At 45.0% G+C, this 18983-nt stretch overlaps 1 protein-coding gene and 1 long non-coding RNA gene across 2 annotated transcripts in view; both read left to right on the forward strand.

The window, feature by feature from the left end:
• The first annotated feature begins 5241 nt into the window (after nt 1–5241).
• Nucleotides 5242–7053, forward strand: LOC113746855 (uncharacterized). The gene is made up of 2 exons (XR_003463185.1): nt 5242–5871; nt 6232–7053. It is a non-coding gene; the product is annotated as an uncharacterized LOC113746855 (long non-coding RNA).
• Nucleotides 7054–9672: 2619 nt separating this feature from the next.
• Nucleotides 9673–18983, forward strand: part of efnb1 (ephrin-B1) — a 56601-nt gene continuing 47290 nt past the window's right edge. Inside the window, exon 1 of the mRNA XM_010738724.3 lies at nt 9673–10737. Within this exon, the coding sequence (XP_010737026.1) occupies nt 10622–10737 (116 nt within the window). The 5' untranslated portion in view covers nt 9673–10621. The remainder of the gene's footprint in view (nt 10738–18983) is intronic.

An 18983-nucleotide genomic window follows, 5' to 3' on the forward strand; every position in this document is an offset into this window, starting at 1 on the left:
AAATCATTTACCAGGACCTCAGATTAGGAACGCAGACACACGCTCACAGATAAACTGGCGCTCGAATGTCCAGACTCGTCTTCCAGTGCCTCATATTGCACAGTTCACCCCCCCCCATCCTTGACATTTCCGAGCCACATCCCTCCCAACAATGCGCCGAGCACCTAATAAAATATCTGGTAACCAAAATAAAGGGAAAGAATCTCTCCAGGATTAATGGCAGACGCTCCGTGGGCTGTAACAGAGATGTCAAGGTGAATGTGAAATGAGGAAAAGGATCAATCCCTTTCATTATGAGGAGCAAGTTTACATGAGACAGGCCAGAACAGGTCAGAGATTCCAGTGGAAAGCTATGAATAGAGTGTGGGAACTGCTGCCTCCTGCCTCCTGTCGGTTTGCTCTGTATTGACACACAGGCAGAGCCGCTAAAGGTATGCTGAATGAGTGAACGAGTGACGGGGCTATTGTGCTTGGAGGACAGAAGCAGGAGGATTAGTATCCTTTTGACACCGAGGGCCGAGATGGTCCAGTGTGTGGAGGGAATCTGTCATCAGCAGAGCTGCAGGTGGTCCAGAGGTCTGGGCAGGGCATCTGACCCGACGAAGTGAGAAAACAAGACTAGGTTTTCAGCAGGGACTAGGATGATATTTACCCTGGGTCGCTCTGGAATCTGATTCTCCACAACCTCCTCTTCTCATCTCACATCATTGTTGTGGAGCCATTTTGGCTCGTCCTAATGGGTCTAAGCTCTTAGCTGTGAGGATAATAGTCACCCCCCCACACAGGAAACGGAGACAAGATTATTGGTTTTCAGTTAGGTGAGGGGAAACTCTGAAAACATGCAAGCCTTGCGAAGTAAAAGTGTGCCCGCCTACATTTCTTACACTTCCATTTTTTAAAAATCCCTTGAAGCTCGTTCAAAGGTGACCTGCAGATGACCGAACACATTTCTGGGCCAAGCCAGCTCTGCTAAATCATGAGTCTCAGTAAAGTTTGGATGAGTGTCTTATAAGGGCGTGATGAGACAGGTCTCATAAAGATGACGGAGAGCTCTGCATGTCACCAACCCCTGCCAGGAAACCCCAGTGATTAACGAGGACCCGGACACCTCTGCTAATAAGACTCATCTCTTTAATTGGCTCTATGATATGACTGTGCAAATGGCCCGGGGTGCTGGTGTGTGCGTGTGTTAAATATGTGTGTGTGTGTGTGCGGTCTCCAAGTCCACGCTATGTCCATTTCTGCTTGCATGTGTGTGTGTGTAATGGGTGTGTCTGCATATGTATGGGCTAGAAGCCCATGCATGTGCCTGTGATTAGCTTTTTCTCACTTCCCCTCTACATGGATGAAAGCCAGAGACAAGGTAGGGGAGCCTCATTAGAAAGAAAGCACTTCTATTGCCGGCCAAGATTTAACACCTCACCCAATAATAATTTATTCAATCTATTCTTAAGTATTCCATGCGCCGGTAGATAGGGGTTAGGTTATGTAAGAGTGCGACAGTGCCTGGTTTGAATGTGATATGATGATAATTATAAATCCAAGGGAGACGACAGATGGTGAGGCACTTTAAAGGTTCAGCAGGTATAAGTATTACTACTCCGCTGCTGCCAGATCAGTCCCCAGGAGAGTGAAAGGGGGGGATAAGAAAAGGGAAAAATTAGAGGTAGTCAAAGGCAAGAAGAGAGAGTGCAGACACGGTAAGAGAGAGCTGGTCCTTGTTAACACACTATTCATCAGTCTTGTGAGGTCAGGGCGCCCTGAGGGGTAGTGGGTGACCCATCACCTCTCACCCTTGACCCCATAGCCAACACCTGGAGCTGAGGTATTTTCCTCATAACATTGACTTGTAACATTTTGTCTCTATAACTGATTCACGACCAGCCCCGGGCCGAGGAGGCCCTCTCAAGCTCATGTTTGAGTCGAATAGTCGGTGAATGGTTGTAAATTCGAGCGCTATCTACAACCACGCATCGTGCGTGCAAGAAAAAAAATGTACCAGTTAGCCCTCCCGTTCGCTCGAAGGGCACATCAGAGAGAGAGCGGGGAGTAGATGACCCTGGGCGAGTGGGGAGTGGACGGCGCAGAGAGAGAGAGAGGAAGGAGGGAAACGCTGGAGAGGACAGGGAGGGACAGGAGACAGAATGGGAGGTGGAGGAGGATGAAGGTCAGGGTCACAGCTGCGATAAAGGGGTCAAAATGAAAGATGTTGCTTCAGTCCGGCCATGAGGAAAATAAACATCCCCCTAAAAATAGTTGGGAAATTTGTTCGTCTTTCATCACTGTTGCTTCAGCCAGGTGTGAGCAACTTTGCTCTCAATAACAGACCTGGAATCTGCTGACTTTTCTGTGTGAAACTGGGTTAATAATGTAAAAAATCGTAACTTCTTTGGAGTGTAGGCTTTTTTCTTTTTTCTTTTTTTGTTGCACAAACAGAGATTATCTTAACCCTCTCCAATAAATATGGCATGCTGGTTTTTTAACTTCATATCTACCCCTGACCACTAAATCTTCAAACCTGAACTTTTACCCCCAACCCATGCTGTTGACCTCTCTCTTCATATGTTTTAATCTTTTGCCAGGAATGTATCCAAGCAGAGCTGTGTGGAAATCAGTCAGAGTAAAGTTGTTGGGTTTTTTTTGACCGGTTGATTGACAGATTGCAGTGTGAATGTGCCAAAATGCTCAAGGCAAACAAGACAAGTAAGAACACACACCCCTGTGCAACCTTCTGCCTATCTATCATTCTCTGTTTCTTTATATCTGCCCCCCTCCCTCGCCGCTTCCGGTGCCCCTCCTTTCTTTATTTATGCCTGCAGAGCCACTTTGTTGTGCTTTTAGTGGCTGGGGTTTGTAGATGGAGCAGATGCTAGGGCTGATATTCCCTGATCCTGCAGCGAGCCGAGATAAGAGCAGATTTATGCCAGAGTGAGGGAGCATGGGAGTAATTGCTGAGGCTTTGATGATGCGGCTGAGAGCACTCGCGTACCCTCGGCTGCTTACTAACAAGGACATCCTCAGATTTAGGAGTTTGTCTCCCTGGGTTTAAAGTGTGTTTTTTTGTGGTTTTGTTATATATCTTTGCTTGCCAAAGGTGTGTTTGTGCAGTAGTGCATGGGTGCAATGCTTTTCTTCCGCATACTGGGAGTGTTTACATTAGCTGCGATTATTCTTGTCTTTGTTTTAAAGGCGTGCCACAATTACAGCGTTGTGTGTGTGTGTGTGTGTGTGTGTGTGTGTGTGTGTGTGTGTTGGCACTATACACTCCAGACCTCCTCCAGGATTTTTATAGTCTCTTTATTTATAGCCGCACAGAATCACGCTCAGCTGAAAACATATGACATAATCGGGATGACAGATAACATTCTTGTATCTGCAGATAAGGTTATCTCAATGTGATTTTTCTATGGCTCGCACATACGCGTACTTCCCCAGAAACAGATGCCAGCAACTGCTCGGATTCGAAATAAAGACACATTCAGAGGATGTTTCTCTACATGCATGGCTTCCGTACCGCCTCTTAAAATATATAAATACATGATCAAAGCTGCGGGCAGGCAGCAGCGCTGATGAGGATGTTGTGTCTACTTTATTCTCCGGTCTGATTAGAGGTGGACTCTAATGGCTCTTCAGCCGAGCGTTGAAGAGTCGAGGTGAATCATCTGGTCAGTGTCACCGGGCGATGATGTCACCGAGGACATGTCAGTGACACCAGGCTGCAACAATGACACGTTGATCCCAGCAGCTTTGGAGGCTGACCTGACTCTTGACTGATGCAAGTGGGCTCAGACAGGACAGATACCATTGTGAGCTGCACGAATACACATGCCTAAGTGTTCAAGACACACACACACACACACACAAATCTTATCGTTCTGCATGCCCTGGCCATCATCATGGGTCTTCCTGTTTTTCTCAGGGGGCCCGGCTCTCTGCGGCAGCAGTCAGTCAGCCAGTCAGAGTCGTGTGAGGTTATTAGCTCTGCTGGGAGACACACTTTGAGGAGTATCTACTGTAGAGAGAGAGAGGGGTGATAAGTGGAAGATCATTAGAAGCCCTGAGCCGGAGCCAAATAGAATTAGATGACGCACATCACAAGATCATAACACAGGCCAAAAAATCAGGAAGGACGTTGGGATCAAATGAGATGCTAAATCCCTCTGTATAATTTAGCGACAATAATTTCTTCAACACGTCAGCTTTGTGGGCTACTTGTTTCAATTCCAGTCCTTTGCCATAGAGAGCCAGCACTCAGTACAGAGGGGGGGGCAATGAGTCAGATCCTCTGCTCCAATTATATCTGCATCCTGCAGTCTGCTCTTTAAAGCAAACACACACACACACACACACACACATCGTCACATAAGACAAAAAACACACACAGCCAGAGAGAGACACACACTTTGAAATCCACACGGCAGACAGAGCTGCCAAGAAAATGCATGTAGCAGTCAGAAAATAACAGACTGGAAAACAGAATCACACATGCCGTGGAGTACACACACACACACACACACACACACACACACACACACACACCCCACTTGAGCAGGAGCTTGTTGACCATCACACAGCCAAAGGACTATGAAGAAGAAGAGGGAGGGAGAAGGGGGGGTGAGCTCACAGAGGTCGCTTTGAAGTTTCTATTCAGGTCTTTGTCCCATTCAGACTGCTGGCAGTAGACATCTCTACTAGAAGCCCTGGCTCCTCCCATCATCACACCGTCCCCTCACACACACACACACACACACACACACATTCAGAAAGAAAAGAAGGCACGTCCGCAGGTCCTGTCCATCACGCGGGGCCTTAATTAGAGTGGATTCGAATGCACCCTTTTGTACCCTTCTCACTCTCTCCTCTTTCTTTAACCCCCCACCCTCACTCGTTTCACTCTCTTTCAACCGGCTCCCACCCTCTCTCTTTTTCTCTCATTCCTCCCTCTTTTCCCTAACCCCTTTTTTTTTTTTACTTTTGTTGCCCTTCTTTTCTTGGCAGGGAGTGAGGCACCTCTTCAGACGTTTTCTTCTCTACGCCTTGAGCCCCCTTCTATCCCTCTTTTTTTCTCGGTGTGTCCCCCCCCCCCGCCCCGCACCCTCACTCCCTTACCCTCTAAACTCTCCCTCCCCTCCGGTCTGGAAGCTGAGTGTGACCTAATGTTTGACAGACAAGTAGCCTTGGAGAAAAGACTCATCTATCAGAGGCTTGTAATTCTATTAGAATGGACAGAACAACCCCCCCCTACCCCCCTCAGGCCAGCATTTGGCATATTCTCTCCATCAATTTAGCTCTTCTCTAAACCCTCCGGGGCCACAAGCCTACAAAATCCAGTTTACGCTAACAAATAATCACAGCGAGTTAATAACGTGTGTGTCTGCGTGCGTGCGTGTCTCAACTTTTTCATCTGGAATTGTTAAGCGTCGAGTTCTTTGATATTAAGCATCAAAGAACAATTTCTCTTTTCAAATTCTAATCTCATCGGTGGGGCTGAAAAGGTATAATGCAGGGGAACTGTGGAGAGTTAAGATAGGAGGATCACAACCAGCTACTAATCAGGATTGTTATCAAGATTCCAAGATGTTTATATGTAGACAAAGATGGCTACATGAAACGGCTATTGTCTCGGGCTTGTTATTAGACCTAATTACTGATATGAGAAGAGGAGAAGAGAAGAGGTTTCTTGCATCGCGTCTCCTGCTGGGATGTTAAATTGGGGAGGACATGTTTAGCGCAGATTGTTATTTGTCTGTAATCAGTGCTTTCCTGTCAGTCACGATGGCTGCGACGAGTAAAAGAGAGGAGGTAGAGCGAAGCAGGAGAAGGAGAAGTGAGACGTCTGGACGGCAATCAAGCATACCACAAACAGGAAATGTAAGTCTGCGGATGCCCCAGCTGTTGTGTTTGGCCTCGCTGCTGTTACAGTTTAATCAAAGCAGCATGAATAGCTCGTACGACAACTTCCAAGTGTCAGCCTCCTGAAAATAGTTAGTTTACATTAGCAGAGTTTTCCCACTGTTTCGGTTGGCTCAATGTTTGGAGTGAGTCCGTGTTGTTTGCATTCATCCCCCTCGTGTTTCCTTTGGTGGACACTTTACTGTGCGTGAGATGGACGGTAAACACGCTGTTAAGTGCTGTCTGTTTTTGTGAGGATGTGTTGTCCCAGTGGTTAATGGCTGTTCGATATTGATTACAGCTGGAACGTCCGAGTCACATGTTCCTTGTCCTCTCCAGATAACGAGGGTTAACCACTTGACCCCGTGCATGCCGAAGGGGCTCCGCTCATACCTGGATCCACAGCCGCCGACTGGAGCCACGTCTCCCGCTGCTCCGCAGAGGCCGCAGCCCCTCTTGGTCTTCAGCCTGGCCCCGTAGATCACGGCTGTGTCATGGAGCCACACCAAAAGGGAAATGTGCCAGACTTCATTAAGGGCAGATTAAAAGCAAGAGGAGGCCACTTTAACTCTGATTTATTTTCACTGTGAGGTTGCTGGGCTGACTACAGGCCCGCAGCGGCTTCAACCTCAGAATGATGATGTCATGGTTTCAGTGTTTGCTAAGTGTAAATATCAGATTGGGAAGGAACTATGTCCTCAGCACAAGGGTTCATCTCGGAGTTTCAGAGAGAAGAAAACAAAAAAACTACAGAGAATGACTGACTATCCTCCATTTTAGAGCTGAAACAAATCATTAGTAACGAACAGAATATGAATCTGTAACCATTTAGATAATTGATTCAGTGATTCATCAAGCAAAAGTGCTAAATATTCAGTGGTTCCAGGCCCATAAATGAAATTATATCCTGAGTCTCTCTGTTTCATATCATAATTAACTGAATATTTTTGGTCTGTCTGTCCACCGCTTTGTTCCAGACTGAAATATATCAACCACTGGATGGATTGCAATGAACATTTCTACTGACATTCAAGGTCCCCAGAGATTGAATCCTAAAAGCTTGTTATCCTTTGACTTTTCCTCTAGTGTCACGACAACATGTTGACATCAACATCAGTTGCAGAGAACACATAGACACATTTTTTTTTGCACAGATATTCGTGGTTCCCAGAGGATGAATCCTTATGTCTATGGTTATCTCCTGGCTTTTGCTGTTGTGCCACCATGAGGTTGACATACACGTGTTTTCAGATTAAATGCATCAATAACTGATGTATGGGTTGCCATGACATTTGGTGCCCACATTCATGTCCCCCTCAGGATGAACTGTGGAGATGCCTTCACATTTCTTTGGTGCCATCTGCTCAAAATGTTACCAAATACCTGTTTAAGACTAAACAGTATTGTTATTGTGAGGATGGAAGCATTTAACACTCCACTGTGCCTATGCACAAACCTCACAGAGCTGCCAGCATGGCTGTCGACTCTTTATCGGGTTGAATTTTGAGCTGTTGGTCTGACAATACGAGCAGCATGAAAATGTCGCCTGAGGCTCTAGGGAATTGTGCTTGGCATTTTCCATCGTTTACTGACATTATTCAGACTAAATGATTCATCACTTCATCAAAAAACAATGATAGATCATGAATAATCTTTAGTTGCAGCCCCGACTCTATTTTGAAGGGTCTGAAGAGCGTCTGTGTATGAGCGTCTGGTATCAAAGTACATTCGGGCTATATATAGAAGCACTAATCACAGCCACCTATACACATTAACACGATGACCTCATTCCTTGAAAACGCCACTATTTCATAGGTGGCTGTCTGAGGGGTGGGGGGAATCAAATTGCCTTCCATAGTGTGCGAGACTGAAAGCTACACTCAATACTCTCCTTTGTCCTTAAAACAGTCTGCCGCATTGTGTGTCACGTTGCATTAAGCTGTTTTTTCTGTAGAATAATGCGGACAGTCCAATATCTGTTACATATATCCCATAATCCTCTTTGTGCTCTATATGATGACATGTGGTTCTTTTGCCCAGTGCGCTGTTGGGAAAGATTAAAGGCAGAGGCAAATCTCTTGAGTTATACTGTACGAGTGTTTTTAATTCTGTTGATCCCAGACTGTGTTTCTTGCAACAACAACATGATACAGTATGTCCGACCGTCGTTGTCCTGGAGCCATACTACTACTACTACTGGTCACTCAGCTTCGGCCACAGCTGTGGCACTCGTCAAAGCTGTACACGGGAGGCGTCTCATTGGCTCGCAGCAGATCAGGTATCTGTCTGTGACAACCTGATTGGACATTGAGGTATTAGGTATCCCAGACGTCCTGGCCATCAGATGGGACATGCCAGCCTTGTGGCAACTGGCCTGTGTTTGTTGTTGCTATGACAACACTGTGATGGTCTGTGGGCAGACTCCCGAGGATGCAGCCATGGCAGAGCTCCAGCCACACTTGTAGTATAAGAAAAACAACTTTATGACCTCTTCAGATTTCTTCCCCTTGTCCAGGTGCCTCCGTGCCAGAAAATCTTTATGCAGCACTCCAATTTATGCGGCCTCTGTTATCACTGGCTCTCTCTTTCTTTCTCTTTCTCTTTCTCTCTCACGCACACGCACATATGAAACATATACAATACAGTGAGTATAAATATACATAATTAGAGTGCATAGTCCTTTGGGTGTGAAGCTGACGTTGAGCTTTTACAAAGATTTATGGGCTGTCATGGCACAACAGGATGTAATAAAAAATAATTTCAGGAACCATGAGACATGTCGTTTAAATGTCTGTTATCTCTCCTTTCCAATTATGCTTCCCCTCCTGTATTCTGTGAATCGATTTCATTACAACCATTAGGGGGCGGCATTGATTGGATAAATGCACCAAAATTAAGAGAAACTCCTTTCTCTCTCTCACACACACACACACATACGCACACAAAGGGGGCACAGACATGGACATGATCAATTATGTGTCAAGCATTTCTTCCTCAATGAATGAATGGGCCAATGACTATGGGCTACCGACCGTCTATTGTCTATTGACACTGGAGACTAAGTTCTCATGCAGTTCATTATCCCGAAAGGAGACAACTAGAAAGAGATCCAAAGAGATCATTAATCATCATTCCTTTCAAAGAGGGGAAAAAAGAGAAAGGACCAAAATAACAGATACTGTAATCCTATACAGTAAACTCTTGCAGGTTTTTTGCTGAACTGAACAACATATATTTAGAGTCACACTGAAATTATAGCCTGGTTATAAAGAGAACACATTACAAATTGTCTTATCCCACCTGCACAGACACAATTAACCATTCCCCATGGGGCGATCTCCATAGGCTTTTATTATAGGAATGTTATGGCATAAATGTTTAGTGCGGGATCCACAGGGGAGCAAGAAACTCCTGGACTTAAAAGGGGCCAAACTTTTGCTCCCGTAAGCACTTTTTACGCACGCTCCGATAGCCAACTACGCTACGTTTTCTTCACCAGAAAAAAAGCTTTCAGTATGACGAATAACTTCAAAGTCCATTTCAATTTGAGTCGATGGCTCGGGCCGAGGTGGTGGGGGTGGAGATGTGGGGTCAACCCAATAACAGACCCCCTCAGCCCCCCTTCTCCTCCTCCTCTCTCTCTCTCTCTCTCTCTCCCTCTATTCACCATCCACCATCCACCCCTCCACGTCCCCATAAATGCCTTCGCTTCCTGCTTCCAAGTTCGGACAGAGCGGCTCGTGATTGGCCGCGGCTCGCTCTGTGGGCTGTTCCCCTCCGCGCTCCACTCGGCTCGGGTTACAGTTGAGCTGGAGCTGCTGCACTCACCGGAGCGCAGAGAGTGTTGAACGCGGTTTGTTAAAAAAAAACAACACATATACCGGCATGGAAACGTTGGCGTAGCGGATTTAGAGCCACCGAGAGGGTCTGATCTTCCTGCGGTACTTTTTTTTTTTTTGGTCTGTGTGTGCGTTACAAACAAAAGGTGGAGACGTACGGTGTATTTACGCACCGGCCACGCAGCATGCCCGAGTTGGACTAAAAGGCTTATACCCCGCTGGAGCGCAACACACACGCGGAACGGCGCTGAGAGCCGGGGGGGGATATTTACAATAGAAACTCAATTCCTTTTGCGAAGAAGAATAGCAGGGGGAGGAGGAGGAGTGAAAGATAACACTGGAATGAAGTGGACCTCGGGATTCCCAGCGTGCTGCGGAGTTGTGACTGATGGATGAATGTGGTCATCTGTAGGCTATATACAGCGACAGGTACAGACACCATCAGGGGAGCGGTGACAAAGACGCAGCGCTCCATCTCGCAGCCGCATCACTAAAAAAAAAAAACTGTGCGATCCGCTTCATCACACACCGGATCGTTGAGTTGGCTGGACAGAGTAGGAAAAAAGCAAAAGGTCGCGAAAGGGCTGTGTGTTTTATTTGTCTCAGGTCAACCAGGACACTCGGGGAAGGGTTCTGCTTTCCTCACAGATCCTCTCAAGAACCGAGGGGGGCTTTCTTTTGCACGTCCTGCGGACAGTTCAGTCAAGGACACGGGGGCCTGGAGCTGATTTTAAGAAGTCTGGATAGAAGGACATGTATCTGATATCGACCTCACATGCTCCCGACTGATCGTAGCTCACCTTCCCACCGGGCAAACCACAGATAAAGGCTGCCAGGCGCACTGTCCGACGCTCTTGAGTTCTCGGCTCACTGTCTGTACGTCTATCAGAATGGCGGGACTCGGTTGTTGGAAGTATTACCTCTGGATCTTTATTTTAATGTGCAGGTCGGCGTTACCTTCAGCAAAATCGCTGGAGACTATAATTTGGAGCTCGCAGAATTCCAAGTAAGTCTCGTATTTCATTTGTACAAGCATACCAAAACTCGCTGGGTGTGTGCGTAATGGAGGACTAACATTACTGGGGAAAAGTTGCTATTGTGTGCAAGTTGGGTTAAATGCTCTGTTAAATGTTGCAATTATCTGTAAAAAAAAGAAACACAATTTATTTAAGTTGAAATTGTCATTCCTGCGCCGCAGAGTTTTGTGTTGATTTATTTCCCAGTGGGGAATTTCCCAACACCAAAGACTCACAGTAGATACAGGCTTATACAACACACAGCAGGCCCCCACCATTTAAACACAATAATGCACGGTTAATTATAGTAATTTATGACGACATTACTTGCACCTTTTTATTACCAGGATAAGGGCAAAGTCTGCGTGGACACTTTAATCACGACTATCTTAAAGTGCTGTGAGACTTTGTCCACTTCTTACCCACTATCCCTCTTGTAATTGATGTAATTAGCCGAGTAGAGAAAAGTCAAGTGAATGGTGCCAAGTGTGCCAAGGTGTAGCCCAGCGAGCGAGGATATTTCTCCTTCTCAGTCCGTCTCAGGAGCTTCTGAACATGGGGGAGCTGGTGCGAGCGAGGCTTCTGAGAGGAGGGCCACACTGCGTCCCAACTCAACACTGTTTGAGTTTTGGGCACCAAAACAGAAACAGAGTGTGATAAGATGGTTGAAAAAGATTTGAGGGAAACAAATGCTTAAAGGGAATAAATGAGGGGAAAAAAAGGATTTAATTAGCCTGGCTTGGATACAGCTTAATTTCTCTACATCAAATTTGAGGGCAAGTTTCTCAAAGGCAAGCAACTGAAGCCAGACATTTTTCTAAAAAAAAAAAAAAACTCATATTATGCTTCATCAAAACAAGCAGAGTAAGCCCAGACTGCTGATAATAAAATAGGCTCTGGTAACAATTATCACCCACTTAGTTTTAACTCCCACATTTGCATGATGTTGGAAAGCATACATAAGGGGAAGATAAACTTAAAAAGGAGAAGAGGAGAAAAAAAAACCTCCTCTCCTCTGTTTCTGTGTGGTTTGATTCGAAGGAGCTGACCTTCATTTGAGCTCACAGCACAGAGGGGGGAAATGGAGAGTAGCTCGACCAGCTTCTAACTAGAATTTACTCATTCAAGTGAATCCATGATTTATCCCCCGAATGTCAGATGTCATAGGAGCTCGTTGTGCAGTCAGTGGGTATGAATATTGCTGCTATGTTCATTGGAGTGTGTGTGTGTGTAGCTATGTGTGTGTGTGTGTGGCCTGGTCCTAATGGTGGGACTACGGCCCATCAGCTTTTATTTGACTATGGCTGCAGAGGTAGTGGAACAATGAGCGTCATCAGATAGAGATATGGCACATACACATTTTACACTTGCACACACACACAAAAAAGAAAAAACCCACACCTTGTGTCAGTCATGGGGAGACAAATGAAAAAGAAACGGGGGGGAGACATTTATTGATTGATGATGTCACCTGGAGGGAATGTCTTAGAAGGTTACCACGCTGGTTTAGGGATTGGAAGATCATTTCTCCATCTGTTTCTCCACTCTGCTCCTTGTAAAAAAAAAAAATCCCCACGCTGGCTGAATATTTCATAAAGTTCACAGTGGAACAATAATGCACTCGGCAAAGTGTTCTCTCAACCTAATTATCCTGCTCCTCTGCGCTTAGAAAACAATAGACAATTATCTTGCTGTGCGCAGGCTTTGCAATAACAAAAGACAAACCTGTTTTTCCTCTGAAATGTATCAGTCAGCAGCCGGCTTCTGATAGGCAATAAAAAAAGGAATACTTGTACAGCAATCAGCATCCGTCTTCACTGTTTGTTGTTTTAAACTCCATCTCTCCGTCTTGGCCTATATTAGTGCGTAGCGATAACGGAGGGAGAGAGGCCTATAGAATTGTACAGTACACTATCTGGTGACTTATCTAGATTTACGACGTCTTACTTCCTGTTCCCACTTTGGGGAGCACTCCTGCCTCGGCTAATAAATTAATCTGGCCCTTTGCTTGCGCGCTGTACCACATACACACAAAATATAACAATACCAGCTCCTCCCTAAAGGCCATGAGTTATGAGACAAAGTATAGGAAACCAGCAGGTTTGGGCCACTATAGTGTGTGTGTGTGTGTGTGTGTTTTTTTTCTTCTTTCTTTATGTTTGTGTGTGTGTGTATGCAGGCTTAGGCCCTCCGAGCACTCCTGCTGTTATGGATTTCTATGTGAGGATGCTATCACTCCCGCTCCTGCGTTATCAATAACTGGGGTTTGCTTAATTGATTTCCCCCCAGCATGCTTGAACAGGCAGCATACATCATCACTGTAGCGCCGTCTGGAAAGAAACAGAAGACGAAGAAGAAGAAGAAGAAGAAGAAACGTCCCTGAGTTTTAGTTTTTGCTGCAGGATGTATGAGACCTTTTTGATATTTAATTTGAGGCTGGATCGGTGAAATAGCAAGAGGGGGTGGAATTGGGTGGAGGAGCAGCCACGTAGAAGAAAGCTGGATGCGTTGACGTCCTCGCTCGGTAAAGAACTGTCTAACATTTGATCAGAGCAAATCGGATTAGTTCTCATTTAGCTGAGTGGGATTACGCCAGAAAATGTCACTTTGTTATGACTGATCACGTCCCGTCAGTTTGGCTGAAGCTGGCACAGCAATGCACAGGCATACTTCATACGAACACTCATGCACACACACACACACACTCGCTGCGAGCTTAGGGAATGCTGCAGTGATGCCAATTTAATGATAATCTGACAAGGTTGCCATGAGTGGCTCCTGCACGTCCTCTAACCCTCCTTTGCTAATATTTACCTCATGACCTGTGGCTACCGCAGCCTGTTTGCAGCAGCTCGTGGAGACAAACAAGATGATGAGGGAAGGAAGATGGAAAACACACTTGCACACCTCTGAAAAACACACGGCGAGGAAACGGCCACGGGCTGGCCAGGAGTCTGTTGCACTGATTTTGAACTCGTCACATTTCAATGAGGCTTGGAAACAGTTTTTGCAGACATTTTTTGGCCTCGGTGCCGATTTTGAAGCCCAGAAAAGCGCTCAGAGCGCTGTACCAGAGAGAGAGAGAGAAGGAGGCGCGTTTGTGTCGATGAAAGTCAGCAAAAACCTCTGTTGCTGTGGGTCTTTATTAACTCATCTTATTTTGCTGTCCGTTGACCTCAGCTGCCTTGGCTTACAGTTTAACAGTTGGCTGGTTTGGTTTATAGCGTGCTTGCATGGTTTAAAGGTTCAGCGGGTTTGATGATTAAGCTGGGTTTGATTACCACCGTGATATTCAGCAAACATGTTTATTTTCTTTTTCCAAAGCACGGAAGAAAAATTACGTGTTCTAACCGAAAGAGAAAGTGAGCGCTGACATAACGAGCTGTCGAATTTATTGTCAAATCTGTTTTCCAAACAACATTATTTTATTTGACTGCAATTAGTAGAATAGGTGCACACAAAGTCTAATTAGAGTTCAGATTTTGTTTTTCATAATTAGTTTTGTTCCGACAAGTTAACTGGGGCGAGAGATGTTTTTTTCGCCATGAGGTAATTAGGAAAAAAAACACATGTCTGCCTTATCTTTGTTTTTGGAAACGGATTCTATCAAAACAAAAAAAATGTTTTAAAGGTTTATTTCTCTAACAACGCGTAACCTTTAACTCCGGTAAAGTGATGTTCAGAAAAGCTCCGTGAGCTGACATTTTAAATTATAACAAGGATTTTCAGTGGGAGGTTAAAAAAACAAGCCACAACTGCAAAAAAATTCGAAACTGCCGCAACCTGTTGAACGAGAGCCGGATGAAACCTCAGAACTAGAAACCAGAAACAGGATTTGGTTCCCTTGCAAAGAGTCCGGTGAACGCTCCCCTCTGCTGCTCGCTGCAGTGTGGGTCACTGCTGAGAGGGTCAGAGGCCTGTTTGTGTTTCTTCCCTGCCTCGCGCCCTGCTGCTTGCCCCGTCTACCCCTCGCGATACACACCTTCTCTCTCTCTCTCTCTCTTGCCTCCCCGAATCCCCCTTTTTCTCTCTCCCTTTCGACTCTGATCGTGTTTCCCTCTGATAAAGATCTCATTACACACAGAGAGGACTTAGAGCCTGAGCCCCACTCAGAGAGAAAGAGAGAGGGCCAACCAATGAGAAATACTTGTGGAAAGCAACTGGCCCACGGTTCTGTAAAGGCACCCTGTGTCTCACTATAAGGACAGCTGCATTTACTTTTACGTGTGTGCACTTCTGTGTCGACATGTCTGTTGTTTCAGCGGTGTGTGTGTGTGTGTGTGTGTGTGTGTAACGACAGATTCTTCATTTGGTTATCTACAAGAGACACCTGGGCTCAGAAAGGAGCTGCGGCGCTTTAGGTTATTTCAGGAAAAAAAATAAAAAAAATACAGTTTTTCCATCATGGTTTCTCTCCAGATGGACTCACTTTATCCGCTGGTGGTTTGGCTGCCACATCACTGAAAACTGATCATTCTGCTTTTTGTGTGTTATTGATGCGTTCATTTCTTTATATCCAAGCAGTGGTGCGCATGAAAACCCGGGTTTGGTTCTCCGGCTCTGGGACAAGTTGCATTTGCAGCTTATTTTTTCACTTTTTCTTCTTTTTTTTTTTTAAAAATGTACGTGTTTAAGTTCCCGACTGGCCGTCATGACTCAGTGTTAAAGTTGCTTTTCTTTTAAGACATATCACAGGGGCTGATTCACAGCCGAGACAGCAGCTGAATGCAATGAATCACTATGAAGAGGAGCTCAAAAGATTAGTCGATTAGTCAGTTAGATGATCAAAAACAGTAAGCGGCAATGTCACAGTGTCAATACATTGTCATGTGTTACATTCAGTTGAGAAACTCTTTATTGCTAAACTAACCAGACAGGAATGTCTGGGGAGTTTCAGGTTCATCCAGAGGATTATCCTGTGTTATATATTACCCACGCATTAATTAATTCATTGCTTGGATGTTATCAAACAAGAAGTCCGTTCCCAGAATTTTCATTCCCACGTTTTAATACTTAAATTAATAAATTGCTAGTGAGTGTTTGTTGGACCAAACGTGAGCATTTTTCATCACTTAACCAAAACAATAATTGTAGCTATAGAAACATAAATATCCTAATCTTGTGAACTCTGAGTTTAAAACTACTCAAATCAAGGCGTGACACGCATTGGGCTTAGTTTGTCTGCTGTGAGTCACAGAAAAGTTTGACAAACCTGTTGAAACTCTGCATTACTCAACATTATTGTATTAGGAATAAAACCACATTAATTTCGAGACTTAAGTGGGCCAAAGTAAACACACAGTGCTGATATCTGCTGCAGTAATTCTTAGACCCAATTATATTGTGAAATAAATTCCAAATCAATATGTTCGCTGTTCATTTTGACTCAGTTTATGTGTTCGTGCTGCAATTAAAGAGCACTAAATCTCATATGAAAGGGACAAGTATAAGCTTATGGAAATGAATGAGTGCTTGAGAGTGCATGCCGGTGTGCCATTGTTCTTTGTCCAGCCACAGTGGAGCATTAAGGAAGTGTTAGAAGCGTGCCAGTGTGCCCCTGTGAAAGTGTTGAGGGCTGAGCGGTGGACGAGTGTGGAGTGGCTGAACAGTGGCAGTTAGCGACCCGGCTTCATTAGACGGAGGCCTGGCTGGCAACGACCAGGAAGTTCCCATCAGCTACAGCTCTGCCAAGCAGAGGCACAGGCGTTGGTGCTGGAAAGCTTCCCCCCCCTTTTTTAAGATTTCTTCTTGTCGCCTCGTCTCAGCGCTTCAGCTGAATCAAGTGAAAATGGAGGGATGCAGAGTTACAGGAAGTGCGGAGGGGGGAAAAAGTTGGGCAAAAGCGGGGAAAAGTCTGCCTTTTGTTTGCCATCTTAGTTCTTTCACATAAGAGCAGTTGAAAATGAGGGGATTAAACGGGAGAGGAAAGGAAGCTGATGTAGAGCGTTGAAACGCGGCCCTGGGCTCAACCGCACATCCTTTCAGTCCAGCGTAGAGCTCCCAGATTACTTCCATGTGTCAGTGCGAGGGGGAAAGAGAGGGAGAAAAGAAGAAAGGGGGACAGGGAAAGAGAAGTTGAGCGATTGAAAAGCAAGCGGACTTGGATTGGTGGAGATCAGCGGCGGTGTTGGACAGTGGAACGGATCTGTGTGACAGCCATCTCTAAAACCATTACCCTTGCGGCTCCGACTGGGGAACTCGTAACCTCCTCCTCTGCACTGACCTCATAGACTTAACTCTTTCTCAGAGAACCCCTCTGTGCTGTGGAGGCAGACCTCATCAGTCGCCAGGCCCAAACAGCGGGCAGGCAACCTTAACAGCCAGCTGCAATGCAAGTTCTTTAAGACGTCATGAGATGTCACCAGCATACAGGCAGCGAGGGATCTGTTTTCCCCGAGTTTGTGGCACTCGAAAGACTTTTGTGGGAAGGTTTGAATTTAGTGTGCCAAGACTTTAGGGGAAGGGGATGAGGGATCAAACAATGACAAAATCAGATGGGATAAGACCAGTGGTGCATTTTTATGTATATCTATATAAATGTCATGGACTTCCTGAAAATTTGAGGTTGTAAAATTATGATGTGAGTGTAGACAGCTTTTTCTTTATTTCTTCAGTGCTGAAAAACAAAAATATAAAAAATATATTTTAAACAAGTACTTTTTACTGGCTTGCCTGCAGCTGCAAAACTACAAAAAGTATACAAGCCATAAAACTCTTTTTGTTTTCAACCACCTCTATAAAATTACAAAACATAGACAATATATAAGACAAAACATCCTAACCTTACCAGCTTTCCTGGAGCTTTCAACCACATCTACAAAATGTATAGTAGAAATCTGACATTGTAGCTCTACTGGTGTTTGTTCATGAAGCTTCAAATACAAAATTATAAAATATAGATAAAACAAATGAAAGAAAATCCCCAAAAGCAAAATTAATAGTATTTTTTTTCTTGTGACGCGGCTGAGGAAGATTTTGTCAGACTTGTGCCAAACTTTTCAAGAAAAATATATTTAAAAAAATATGGCTTCTCTATCATATAATTTAATTATAATATTATATAACTATAATATCATATAATATAATATAATCTAATATAATATAATATAGTTTTCCTATGGGAACTGTTGAATCACTTACCTGTTGCTCCTAAAGTGGAACAAAATTGAACTTAACTTCTGTAACAGATATTTTACAAGACTGGATGAAGCATGACTGTACCGAACCATCTCTGAACATATCATTAATGATCATCATGGAGCCCTTTGTTCACTGTTATGAGTACACTAATGGAGTGACAGTGTAATTGAATGGAGTGGTAGGATAATAGAATGATAGAATGATAAAGTAATGGAATAGTGTGGTAGGAGCCCCCTTTTCCCAAGGGATACCCCCCGTAAGTGTGTCAGCATGGCAGATGGGCGGTCTGCAACAACCCCCCCTCCCCCATGTTAATTATAAAGCATCATAATCCATCTATGGCACACAGAGGCAGGACATGGAGACTATTAGGGGGAGCATGGAAATGGCACAGTGTATAATCCTCAGGACTTTACCACTATTAGGCTCCCCAGGCATCAAGCAGAAACCACTCATTTCTCCAGTAATCTTGTTTCAGCAGTCCCTTTCTTGCTCTGTGTGAGTGTGTCTCTGTAAATGTGCGTCTCAAATTTTGAGATGTTAACTGGAAGTTTGATTTATCTTTTATTTTTTTTCCCCACCCCACCCCACTTCATCTTTTTCTTTCCCACCATGGCCCACAGGCAAGACAGACAGCCCATAAAGCCCTTCGAGTTGGTGTATGCGTGCGTGAGTGTGTATGCGTGCCTCCGTTAACCCATTCTGCCAAGTCTTGGCTCAGCCTTTTCTAAGCAAACTCCCAGCATGATCCCGGGTCCCCCTTGTGCTGGTGAGAGGAGTTGGAAGAAAAGGCCTATGGGACTCCTGCTGCTCCCAGGCCCAGTCCCCGGCCCCTCCGCCCACGAGGGCTGGGCCTGGGATTTGCTGCGCGCCGGGGCTCTGTGTGGCAGCTGTGACTGACGCTTCAATCGCCTCTCCCTGGGACACCCCAGTGCAACCCTGCATTCCCTTTCACACCTCGGAAACGGGGGGAAAAAGACAATTACACACATATTCAGCAACCTCCCTCTCTCAGTCTTTCCACAATCCTGCATTTCTGATGTACTGCCATTTACCAGAGCTGTAAAAACATTTCTAAAGTTTCTGTTTTGCAAAA

This window comes from Larimichthys crocea, chromosome I (genome assembly GCF_000972845.2).
Source record: "Larimichthys crocea isolate SSNF chromosome I, L_crocea_2.0, whole genome shotgun sequence".
Classification (NCBI taxonomy): domain Eukaryota; kingdom Metazoa; phylum Chordata; class Actinopteri; family Sciaenidae; genus Larimichthys; species Larimichthys crocea.